Source organism: Lissotriton vulgaris, chromosome 1_1, assembly GCF_964263255.1.
Source record: "Lissotriton vulgaris chromosome 1_1, aLisVul1.2, whole genome shotgun sequence".
Classification (NCBI taxonomy): Eukaryota; Metazoa; Chordata; class Amphibia; order Caudata; family Salamandridae; genus Lissotriton; species Lissotriton vulgaris.
This window is the reverse complement of record NC_141685.1, coordinates 216,887,840-216,900,927: the sequence shown is the minus strand read 5'-3', so window position 1 is coordinate 216,900,927 and position 13,088 is coordinate 216,887,840. Positions and strand designations below refer to the sequence as shown.

The following is a 13,088-nucleotide window of genomic DNA, read 5'->3' as shown; positions in this document are numbered from 1 at the left end:
GTTGTTAAGGCTACCAACACGAACACCTTTAGCACCTGTTTTTCTAGACATGAACTTTAAACGTACAGACTATCTAAGCTGGTTGAGGCCACTGATTTACTGGGTAAGAATCTGGACAACCCCGGAACTCGCAGACTATAAGCGGGTCTGCTGGAAATCATGGAATTGGATACTTACAATTCAATTCAGTGGCTGAGACATATATCTGCATGGCTCACTAAATTGGGCCTTTCACACTTTTGGAAAAACCCAACATCCATGCAACCTAATTGTAAAGATCAGGTAAAATCCGCCTTTTGGTACTATATGAATTCCAATATACATAATCGTGTTACAGGTTCATTATCAATTGAGTTTCTGCAATTCAAGGACATCCCCATATTTGAGCAATTTATGGACGAGGTGGAACCACCCCTGGCTAAAACCGTGTATCTCCAATATAGGTACGGGGTTCTCCAAATAAATGCCAATACGTCCCGGTGGGGGAATCCTAACCCTAACAGAGATGATACACTTTGTAAACTGTGCGACCTGAAGCAAAGGGAAGACGAGGCACACATCCTCTTTTTTTGTCCATTGTACAAAGCTCAACGTACAAAATGGATCAAACCCCTTTGTAAAAATTTGGGTATACGCTCATATAAAGAGGCAGAAAGATTACTCAGATCCTTGTCCACTAGACTGATAACTTTTGGAGTCAGTCGATTTCTTTTCAGTATCTGCTTGATAAGGAAAAAGTATGGTTTTAAAACATAGATACTAAGTTTTTTAACTCTGGCTTTTAAATTATTTAAAACTTTTTTATATAAGTGTTTTTAACTAGAGGTCTGTAAATTCCATTGTATGTAAAATGTATATGTCCCTCTTATGAATTGTAAACAAACTAATGTGAATTGTAAATAATTAGGACTTTGCATGAGGATTGTACAACAACTTGCACTTTATTCTTCTAATTGATGTAAATTTGTTTAATGTATAATGTATTTTTACTTGCTGGCTTGATGGCAAATTGCCGAATAAAGCTTTGAATTGAGAATTGAGAATTGATATCCGAAATAGATCTGTACTGATATAATTCTAAAAAAAGCACAAACTTGGCTCCATACATAGAAGTCTCCTCTCAACTATTCAGGAAGTGTGTGGAACCTCGAAACGCTTACATCGTGTACTCTTAGCCTTGAAAAAGTCGTCTCTAGACGAAACACGTGTCGACTGTGATTCTATGTATACCTACGTGTCAACTGTGATGAGTCAACTTTGATGAAGATTTTAAAAAAAGACTCTTCGTTTTTTGAACTATATTTGAGGTGTGCTTTATATGATGCCACACATGTTTGGTCGACTTTAACCATTGTGGTAGCAAACTATTTGAGTTGTGCTCTGTCTAAAAAAAAATTGTTTTAGACTATTTGGATGTGGGTTTTCTCACAAACAATATAACACTGTGGATGGCACGGTGTTCGACATTGAGCACGCTGGAGAATATCCTTATATTCATATCTTGACTATTTAATACAAACTTTTACAGAGGTGCTGGCCAGGATATACCATTGCCATCTTGTGCTTAGTGTAGTCTTTCTGGGAAGTGATGCAGTGTCTCTCAGCTGGAAGTAAGAGTAATACTCAGAAGCAATTCAGTGTCTGAGCAAGAGCTGCATCTTTCGGAGCTGGAGATTCAGGTTCGAGTCTCAGCGTCGGCTCAACATACTGTGATTCTGGGCAAATCACTTAATCTACCCATGCCTATTGGCAGAGCCTAAAGGCCCTCATGGGTGATTAGCCGTGCTATACAAATCCAAGTATTATCTCAAGGGAAGTTGAGTAGGACCAGGAAGTCATGCAGTGTCTCTCAGGGGTAGGTAAGAGTTAAGAGTTGATTAGTGATTAGTTTCTCAAAGACCTTTGCTGGGTATGGTAGGAGAGAGATGGCTCTGTAGTTGGAAAATGTGTCTGGTTCCATGGATGGTTTCTTGAGCAGGGACTTGAGTGTAGCATCTTTCCAGGTGTCTTGGAATTAGGCTGAGTTGAGTGGAGGAATTGAGGATGGATGTTAGTACTTCACTAATTATCCAGAGTCCTTTGGTGAAGGTGTGGTGTGGACAGTGGTCGGATGGAACCCCAAATAGATGGTCTTCACGGGTGCAACGATTTCAACAGTAATGACGACAGTCCACAAAGTCTGGGTTCGTTTATCGGCCATGATGGGAATTTGAGTTTCAATGGTAACAGGGGCCTGGTGGAGGGTCAAAGCTGCTGTGTGGAGCTGATTTTGTTAGTGAAGAAGTCAAAGAGCTTATTGCAAAGGTCTTGTGAAGGGATGAGGTATCTAGAGATGGCAGGAAGCGTGGAGAAATCTTCAATGATGGCAAAGATTTCCTTGCCACTATTAATGCTGGTGTCAAATCGATCTGCAAGAGCTGTATGCTTGGCATTCTGTATCTTCAGATGGTAGCATCCTTGGGATGATTTTAAGATGTCTTTATCTGCAGTGTCTTTACTTATTTTACATGTGTTATCGAGTAGCTTGCAGTGGAGGTTCCTCAGCCCGTGTATCAGCTGGCCATTTGTCATGCTTTTGGCTTTGGGTTGTGCTTGAGGGTAGCCAATATGTCAGAGCATGAGGTGGTCCAGCTGTTGAGGTGTTTGATGGCTTTCAGCAAGTTGCTGGTGTGCCTGCGCCAATGCACATAGATGGTGGTAGCCCACTCCTTCTCGAAGATGCTTTACCACCCCTGGCAGATGGTTCCTGTTGTGGTAGGTCTGTGAAGGGTTTACTGAATTGACAAGGGTATGGTCTGTCCAATCACTCAATTAATCATGCCATTTATAAAGTGTACTACATACCCGTGAAGGTCTCAAGGCGCTGGGGGGGAGGCTGCTGCTAGTGATCGAAGAGCAAGGTCTTGTGGAAGCTTCTTAAGGCCGGTAGGTCTTGGGTCTGCCGCTGGTTGGTGGGGAGTGTGTTCCAGTTCTTGGCGGCAAGGTGGGAAAAGGATCTGCCGCTGGCGGTCGTTCTTCAGATGCGGGGAAGAGTGGCAAGGGCAAGGCTGGCGGAGCTGGCGGGTGGGGGAGTAGAAGTTGAGTCGTCTGTTGAGGTATGCTGTGCCAGTCTTCTGGAGAGCTTTGTGTGCATGGATGAGGAGTTTGAAGGTTATCCTCTTGTTGACGGGGAGCCAGTGCAGGTCTCTCAGGTGGGGTGTGATGTGGCTGTGGTGGGGGATGTTGAGGATCAGACGTACCGAGGCGTTCTGGATGCACTGCAATCGTTTAAGGAGATTGGTCGATGTTCCTGCATATATGGCGTTTCTGTAGTCGAGCCTACTGGTGACGAGGGCCTGAGTGACTGTTCTTCTCTTCTCGGTGGGGATCCACTTGAAGATCCTGCGGAGCTTTTGGAGGGTGTGGAAGCAGGATGAGGAGACGGCGTTGACCTGTTTAGTCATGGAGAGGGGGGAGTCCAGGATGATCCCCAGGTTGCGTGCGTGGTTGGTGGGTGTCGGGCTGTTCCTAGGGTTGTTGGCCACCAGGAGTCATCCCAGGCTGAGGGGGTGGAGTCGAGGATGAGGACCTCCGTTTTGTCTGAGTTCAGCTTGAGACGGCTGTTCCTCATTCATTCTGCGACGGCCTTCATTGCTTCGTGGAGGTTGGTTTTGGCGATGTGAGGGTCTTTGGTGAGGGAGATGATCAGTTGAGTGTTGTCGGCGTAGGAGATGATGTTGAGGATGTGCTGTCAGGCGACGTTAGTGAGCGGTGCCATCTAGTTGTTGAACAGCGTCGGGCTGAGGGAGGAGCCCTGGGGTACACCACAGATGATTTCGGTGGCAGTGGAGCGGAAGAGGGGGAGGCAGACGCTCTGGGTTCTGCCGGAGAGGAAGGATGTGGTCTAGTCCAGGGCCTTCTCTTGGATCCCGATGTTGTGTAGGCGTGTTTGTAGTGTGTGGTGGCAGACTGTGTCGAAGGCGGCTGACAGGTCCAGGAGGATGAGGGCAGCTGTTTCTCAGTTGTCAAGCAGGGTCCTGATGTCATCGGTGGTGGCAAGGAGGGCGGTTTCGGTGCTCCGGTTGCTGCTGAACCTGGACTGGGATGGGTCCAGGATGCTGTTCTCCTCAAGGAAGCGGGTAAGCTGCTTGTTGACGATTTTCTCAGTGACCTTCTCTGGGAACGGGAGCAGGGAGATGGGTCGGAAGTTCTTGAGGTCCTTGGGGTCCGCCTTGGGTTTCTTGAGTAAGGCTTTGATCTCGGCATGCTTCCAGCTTTCCGGGAAGGTTGCTGTCTCGAAGGAGATGTTGATTACTTTCCGGAGATGGGGTGCGATGACTGTGCAGGCTTTGTTGAAGATGTAGTGAGGGCATTGGTCTAGCGGTGATCCGGAGTGGATGGTGTTCATGATCTTGCTGGTGTCCTTGTTGTTCGTGTTTGTCCATGAGAGCGGCGGTTGGTGCAGGTGGTGGTCGTGGGGGCGATGGTTGTTGGGGCAGTCGTGGTGTTGAAGCTGTCGTCAATGTCGGCGATCTTTCGGTGGAAGAAGGTGGCCAGCACGTCGCACAGATCTTGCGAAGGCAGAATGGCGTTAGTGTAGGAGCTAGGGTTGGAGAGTTCCTTCATAATGTTGAAGAGCTCTTTGCTTTTGTGTGCGTTGTTTTCCAGGCGGTCTTTGAATGAGTCCCTCTTGGCGGTTCTGATGAGTTGATGGTGTCTGCGGGTGGCGTTCTTGTGGGCAGTGTAGCTGTCCAGAGTCCGTTCACGGAGCCAGTTCTTCTCCAGGTCATAGTTGCTGGCTTGTTGACTGTGATGTTCCTGACTTACCGAAAATTATTAATAACTGAAAGAGGAGCAAGCCCTAAGGTAGATGGAAAGCATCTGTCTTGCCTACTATATGCAGATGACGTAGTTATTTTAGACCAAACGGAAATAAGGTTGCAAAGAAAGCTAAATGTTTTTGAGACTTATTGCTTATCCAAAAACTTAATAGTAAATATGGAAAAAACTAAAATCTTGTGTTTTGGAAAGAAAAAACATGATTATAGTTGGGCTCTGGGCCATGCAAAATTAAAAGTTGTAAACGAAGATAAATATTTAGGTGTATGGTTTGACAGAGCGTTAAACTGGAATATACACCTTCAGGCCCAAATAACAAAAGGTTTAGCAGGCATTTGTGGGTTGAAAAAATGCAATAGTATCTATGGAGACATATCTCATAGACCAGTGCTGAAAGCATTTAAGGCTATGATTCCACCGCAAATGCAGTATGGGGTGGAAATCCTGTGCTTGGGGGGGAAATGTGCCTGGGAGAAGGAGGAAGGAAAATGCTTAAAATCTCTTCTCTCCTTGCCTAGCTCCTCAATGATACAGGCTATTAGGCTAGAACTAGACGGGCCCGCATGGAATATACAAGTTCAGGTAAATCTGTGCAGATTTTGGAAAAGGATGGGAGCTGGAGAAGAGGAAAAAGTATCGAGTTGGTGTAGGAGGGAGATCCAACAAAGTGAATTGAAGTGGGCAATAGCTCCCAGAAATAAACTGTACTCTATCTGTGAAACTTGAAAGTAAAAATGGACCCAGAATCATTGTGTATTGACGAAGGGAAGAGTGTCCTAAAAAACTTGGGAAATGAAAAATCCAGACAGATCGATATGGAGTACTTGAAGCAAAAAAAGTCTGTGCAATTTATGATAAAAACTTGGAGTAATGATAATTCATATCCGTATTTGGATACTGTACCAGATCATAGGATGAGATTGGAATTATTAAAAGTGAGAATAGGTATTAATCCCGCCCGGGCAAATGTGAAAGTAAAAAATATACTTATGGATGACAATGGTAAATGTACATGTGGGCTAGATTTAAAATGTACCAGCGTTCATTTTGTAATGGATTGCCTAAAATTGATATCAGTACGGCGGATGATTTTAAGGCCACTCTTTTCAAAATATGGAATAAGCACAAGGTTGCAGGCAATTGAGCTACTTACGGATATGCAGAGCTTAAAGAGTGTAATAGCCTTGGTGAAATTTATACAAGTAGCCAAAAGATTTCTTATGGAACAATGATATAAAATAGGGTGGTCTAAGGGGTGATAAGTTGATAGAAATAGAATGTCTGTAATCATTTTATGTATTGTAATTTTTAGGTATTTCACCATGACTTATAGTGTGTTATTATAAAAATATGTTTTTATGAGAACATAATGAAATTGGTTTTAGGCTTTTATGAATTTTTTATAATTATATTTTTATTCTGTGATATGATGAATATGTAGTTTAAAGGCCAAACGGTCATAATAAACTTATCTTTTGATTGACTGATGTTCCTGATTGTGTAGAAAATCATCAGGTCCAATAGGAGTACAGTGGTGAGGGTGGGTTTGGTAATGTGCTGAGTGAGGCCAAGGTTTGCAAGGTTTTCTATAAGGGCTGTAGAGTTTGGGTCAGTGTGGGCCTCTAGGTGAAAGTTAAGGTCTCTGAGGAGGAATTAGAGTTATGGCTTTGATGATGGGGGTGTGCAACAAAGTCCGCAATGTCGCTGGTGAAACTGGTGCAGGGTCCAATTGGTCCGTAGTTGAGCTGTTGGTATTTTTAATGTGATGTCGACTCCACCTCCAGACTTGTGTTGACGGTCATGCCTAACGATTGCTGTAGCAATGTCTGTGCTGAAGCTGGGCTTAGACGTGTTTCTATAAGAAAGAGCAGGTCAGGAACATGGTCATGCAGTAGGTTCCATATCTCCTTGGCATTTTTGGTGAGCGAGTGGGTGTTCAGAAGCATAGATGTGAGTGTGGCATTTTGTTTGGGTGGTGTTTGGTCTGTGTGAGCATGAGTTAATTGGGAGTTTGGTGCTGTTGGAGAGTGACCTGTTGGTGTGGGGAGTGGGAGAGTACATGAGAGCTTGCAGGAGGCACAAGTGAACTCTTCTTCCATGTTCTGTGGTGAAGTATGGCAGCAGTGCAGTGAGCAGAGCATGTAGGAGCACAGCAGGGTATCAGTGGGTAGTGGGAGAACAAGGGTTCCTAGCACTGGGGGCAGTCCAGGCACAGACCAGTGCAGATGGGCTTGCCTTTGGCCTGCCAGCAGCACGACCGCAGCGCTTCCGCACTGCAGCTGCCATTAAATAGGTCGCGGGAGGACATCAGTGTATGGTGGGTGGAACACCAGTGATTCCTCTGCGGATGGATGATGGGAAATGAAGTCCTCTTGCTTGGCTTCTTCCTTTAAAGTGATTTTTTAGGTCTCGCCTGTCGATGCGCATGCGCATCGAGCAAGGCGAGAGTATTGCGAGTTATCCACTCTTTGGCAACACTGCAAGGAATCGTGGCGATTCCTTGCAGTGCCCGTGACTTTTAAGGTCAATGCGCATGCGCATTAAGCTTATGCGCATGCGCATTGACCTTAAAAGTCACGGGCGCGTGCACGTCCGTGTTTGTTTACCCTTGCCTACTCTCTCTCTCCCCTCTCCGCCCCCGTTCCGCCCCCTCCCCTTCCCGCCGTGCCTCCCCTACTCTCCTCCCCCCTCCTCCTCTCCTCCCCTGCCTGCAGACAGTCACATTGACCAGGACACCAGAAGATTACGATGTGACTGTGGCAAACATTCAAACAGCAGCACAGGCGGTCCGCCAGCAATCTCCTCGTAGGCTGCACCGCATGGTCCACCGGCGTGTGAGTACTCTGTCAAAGACCGAGGATATGCACCGCAGTAGTTTCCGCGCCTCTCTCACGTGGCCACAGTGTTTGCCACTGTATCAACCGTTTGTGCAATTAGAGGCACGCAGCCCCAGACACTCTCACTCTCTCCGTATGCCGACAGAAGCCAGGCTGCAGCAGTACGCCAATCACCTCTAATGGGCCCTCAGGGCATGCAGCCTCTCGGTACTCTGCCTACCGGTGCCCAGGTAAGCGCTGGTTTTCAGCTCCGGTACCGGCGCCGAGGATATCTGCTCCGCTGTTGAATCCACTATACTCACACGATTTTGGTGCACTCGGCTGGATCGTCCGGCACTCTCCCACGCGGGTCACAGACCCTGACCTGCTCGCTGTCTTGTCTCGCCAGATGAGCACAGGCCGCCGTAACGCTCCACGTTGTTTCGCGCAGCCCAGCAATCTACACGGCTATCAGGGGTGTATAGTGGCTACTCTTTAAGACCGCCAAACCGAGGCCAGCAGCGTCTACCCCGTATGCGCCGTTACAGCTCTCCGCAGCTTTGCCCTGGGTAATCCTCGGCTGCGCAGCAATCTAGCGCGGGGGTGGCAGGCGTTCCTCAGCGAGCAGGAAGAAATCATCTGGCAGCACGGGCGCGGAGCCTTCACCACAGCAGCGATCGCGGAGTCACCACAATTGCCCCGCTTCAATTCTCACTCCAGAGCCCTGCAGCCATGAGTCACCGCCATCATGTCAAAACCCACCCTTAAAAATCGAAGCTTGGTCCAAACCATGTACAAAACTGGCAGCACTAATGGTGACCAATGACACACTCCGCACCTTTTAAAAAAAGCCACTGACGTCATTTTTTTATTAGACCTAACTGCCATGTTAAACATCATCACCGGCCACCAAATTCTTCTGGACACTCTTAAAAACAGGATGCGCAAGTAGGAAAGCATTGTGAAATGGTACCAATCCTACCTCTCAGAACACTCCCAAATAGTGAAAACTGACAATTCCCTTTCTGACCCCACTTTAATTTCCGTCCGCACCCCACACAGTAAGCTGTAACAGATTCTGCTTCCAAGGTCTCCTCCCCCCTCCTCCTCTCCTAGCACCCCCAGCCCGAGGCAGCTTCCCCTGCACAGACCCGCTCCGCCCCCTCCCCTTCCCGCCGTCTCGCATTTCCCCTGTCGCACTTCTCCTCCCCCCTCCCCTCTCTTCCCTCCAGCTTGTTTTTTGTTTATTTCACCCGCTCCGCCCCCTCCCCTTCCCGCCGTGTCGCATTTCTCCTCCCCCCTCCCCTCTCTTCCCTCCGGCTTTTTTTTTTTTTATTTTACCCGCCGTGTCTCCGATCCTTTCGCTCTCCTCCCCCCTCCCCTCTCTTCCCTCCGGCTGCTCTCCCCCGGCCAGTCCATGGACGAAGAGCCCTCTCACATGCCTCGTCTCTCCACCCCGGGCACGCCAACCATGATAACCTCCTTGTCCACCTTAACTGCTCCATGGCCTTCAGTGAGAGTCCTCTCCTACAGTCACCACCTCCAAATGCCGCTGCTGACCACTTCATAGATTCTCAAACATGCTCAGTCCCCACGCTGTGGTCCCCCATGTCTCCACCCCATGCAGCACTGGTTTCATAAATGCGACTGCTCAGATCCAGCAGCATCGACATACCCCGGTGAGGACTTCCTCTTATGCCGCTAGGGTTCCAACCTCACTCCATTTCAGCAAGAATCCATGTTCCATCCCTGGTCTTGGCTCTTAAAAACTACACGTATCATTTCAAGGCGTGCAGTGCAATTGGTTGAATATCTAAGTAAACCCAGACTACAACTCCCAGAGTGCAATAGGTTTACAGATAAACCACAGAACTGGACATGAAACAAGGTAGTAACTAAATTATCAAATCCCTCCAGCTAGTGCCAACGATCTTGCTCGAATTCTTCGTCCACTTGGTTAGCTCTCAGCAAATTTTCCTTTAAAAATGATGTCCCACCTACTAGCTTAAAACCACACATGTCAAAACCCACCCTTTACTCACCCTCACCCTCACTCACCCTCAACCCCTCACCCTCACTCACCCTCAACCCCTCACCCACACCATCACTCACCCTCACTCGCCCTCACTCGCCCTCACTCACCCTCACTCACCCTCACTCACCCTCACTCACCCTCACTCACCCTCACTCACCCTCACTCACCCTCACTCACCCTCACTCTCTCACCCTCACCCTCACCCACCCTCACCCACCCTCACTCACCCTCACTCACCCTCACTCACCCTCACCCACCCTCACTCACTCTCACTCACCCTCACCCTCACTCACCCTCACTCTCACTCACCCTCACTCACCCTCACTCACCCTCACCCACCCTCACTCACTCTCACTCACTCTCACTCACCCTCACCCACCCTCACTCTCACTCACCCTCACCCTCACCCTCCCTCACCCTCCCTCACCCTCCCTCACTCACCCTCCCTCCCTCACCCTCACCCTACCCACCCACCCTCCCCACCCCCCACCCCCTCACCCCCCACTCACCCACACCCTCACTCACCCTCACTCACCCTCACTCACCCTCACCTCACTCCCCACACTCTCTCACCCTCACTCACCCTCACTCCCTCACTCACCCTCACTCACCCTCACCCACCCTCACCCTCACTCACTCTCACTCACCCTCACCCTCACTCACCCTCACTCACCCTCACTCTCACTCACCCTCACTCTCACTCACCCTCACTCTCTCACCCTCACTCTCTCACCCTCACTCACCCTCACCCACCCTCACTCACCCACCCTCACCCTCACCCACCCTCACCCACCCTCACCCTCACTCACTCTCACTCACCCTCACTCACCCTCACTCTCACTCACCCTCCCTCACCCACCCTCACCCTCACCCACCCTCACCCTCACTCACCCTCACTCACCCTCACTCACCCTCACCCACCCTCACCCACTCTCACTCACTCTCACTCACTCACCCTCACTCTCACTCACCCTCACCCTCACTCTCACTCACCCTCACCCTCACTCTCACTCACCCTCACTCTCACTCTCACTCACCCTCACCCTCACTCTCACTCACCCTCACTATCACTCACCCTCACTCACTCACCCACACCCTCACTCACCTTCACCCTCACTCACCCTCAACCCCTCACCCTCACTCACCCCCACTCACCCTCAACCCCTCACCCTCAACCCCTCACCCTCAACCCCTCACCCTCCCTCACCCTCACTCACCCTCAACCCCTCACCCTCACTCACCCTCACCCTCAACCCCTCACCCTCAATCCCTCACCCTCAATCCCTCACCCACACTCACCCTCACTCACCCACACTCACCCTCACTCACCCCCACTCACCCTCACTCACTCACCCTCACTCACTCACCCTCACCCTCACTCACCCTCACTCACCCTCACCCTCACCCTCACTCACTCACCCTCACCCTCACTCACCCTCAACCCCTCACCCACCCTCAACCCCGCACCCTCACTCACCCTCAACCCCTCACCCTCAACCCCTCACTCACCCTCACTCACCCTCACCCTCAACCCCTCAGCCTCACCCTCACTCACCCTCAACCCCTCACCCTCACTCACCCTCAACCTCATGCTAAAGATTTACAAAAAAAACCATAAACAATTCTAAAAGCACTAACTCTAATGCTGCGAGACCTATTGCATTTCTAATGCTTGTTTTGCGGGGAAACCGGTAATGTTACTTCCTGTGCAGATGGATAATTGGAGATGCAGTGATGTCACTTCCTGTGTAGATGGATTATGGGAAATGAAGTCCTCTTGCTTGGCTTCTTTTTTTAAAGAGAGTTTTGGCTGGAAATCAATTATGTCACTTGATGATGGGAGATGCAGTGATGCAATGTCTCCTGTTTGGAAATTAGAGTAAGGCTAGGAAGCGATATAGCATCTCTCACGGGTAGGTAAGAGTAAGAGTGGATAGTGATGCAGTGTCTCATGAGTAGGTAAGCATAAGAACGGATAGTGGTTTGGTGTATCTGAAGGACAGGTAAGTGTAAGTCTAGGAAGAGATGCAGTGTCTCTCAAGGATAAGTATGAATAAGACCGGGAGGAGGATTTGAAATATAAGTCTATCAGTGTTGCTCGCCAGAGGCGGAAAACAATGTGGAAGTGATGCAGACTTTCAGCTTGAGGTGATGGGATTGGGTTGTGTTGTTGGCCTTCAACAGGAGGTGAGCTTGAAACTGGGAAGTGATACAGTGCCTGTCAAGGTTAGGAAAGAGTAAGGTAGGGAAGTGATACAGTGCCTGTCAAGGTTAGGTAAGAGTAAGTCTGGGAATTTATACAGTGCCTGTCAAGGTTAGATAAGAGTAAGTCTGGGAAGTGATACAGTGCCTGTCATGGTTAGGTAAGAGTAAGTCTGGGAAGTGATACAGTGCCTGTCAAGGTTAGGTAAGAGTAAGGTAGGGAAGTGATACAGTGCCTGTCAAAGTTAGGTAAGAGTAAGTCTGGGAAGTGGTACAGTGCCTGTCAAGGTTAGGTAAGAGTAAGTCTGGGATGTGATACAGTGTCTCTCAAGGTTAGGTAAGAGTAAGGTAGGGAAGTGATACAGTGCCTGTCAAAGTTAGGTAAGAGTAAGTCTGGGAAGTGATACAGTGCCTGTCAAGGTTAGGTAAGAGTAAGTCTGGGAAGTGATACAGTGCCTGTACAAGTTAGGTAAGAGTAAGTCTGGGAAGTGATACAGTACCTGTCAAGGTTAGGTAAGAGTAAGGTAGGGAAGTGATACAGTGCCTGTCAAAGTTAGGTAAGAGTAAGACTTGGAAGTGATGCAAGATCTCCCACCTATTGGTGGATCTCAAACCTAAGTCTTTCAGTGTTGCTCGGCCAGGGGTGGAGAAAGACGTGGCAGTGATGCAGATTATCCGCTTGAGGGGGAGCCGGAATAGGAGGTGAGATTGGCACAGCTGCAAGTAAAGTAGTATTCAATGTAAGCTTACATTACCACGAGGGCCCTTGTGCTGTGCAGCGGCAGCCATGGATCCAGAGATGATAAACTGTTCAAGGGAGGTAAAAGAAAGATTTTCAGTAAAGTTCAATAAACTTTGACGAATATTGACAAATACATATACAAAATAAACTACCTTAAAGCTTGACACTACCCTGCATAACCCATTGAACAGTGTTCTTGATCCTTAAGCCTTCAAAGTTTAAAGTACATTTGATTTATTTATCAACATCTTTCACATAGCCACATGATTTTAGTTTGTGGGGAAAAACCAAGCAAAAGGCAGATTTATGAACGAAAATATTAGCAGAAACCCATTTTAGCAATTGTCTCCCCTTTGTGCGCGACAATTCTTGCACGAGAAAGCTTTGCACAATGTACCTGCAGGCAGTGTTTTGTGACATTGACAAATGTGGCAAACCTTGAACAGAACATAGAATAATGAGCTGCAAAGCTTTG

General features: G+C 48.4%; 1 protein-coding gene across 3 annotated transcripts in view; it reads right to left on the bottom strand.

Moving 5' to 3' along the window:
* The window catches only part of LOC147740925 (membrane-spanning 4-domains subfamily A member 4A-like), a 251,533-nt gene that overhangs the window by 35,275 nt on the left and 203,170 nt on the right, over positions 1–13,088 (bottom strand). For all 3 annotated transcript variants that reach the window (XM_086952218.1, XM_086952219.1, XM_086952220.1), the window contains exon 4: positions 12,622–12,678. In XM_086952218.1, the coding sequence (XP_086808344.1) occupies positions 12,622–12,678 (57 nt within the window). The remainder of the gene's footprint in view (positions 1–12,621; positions 12,679–13,088) is intronic.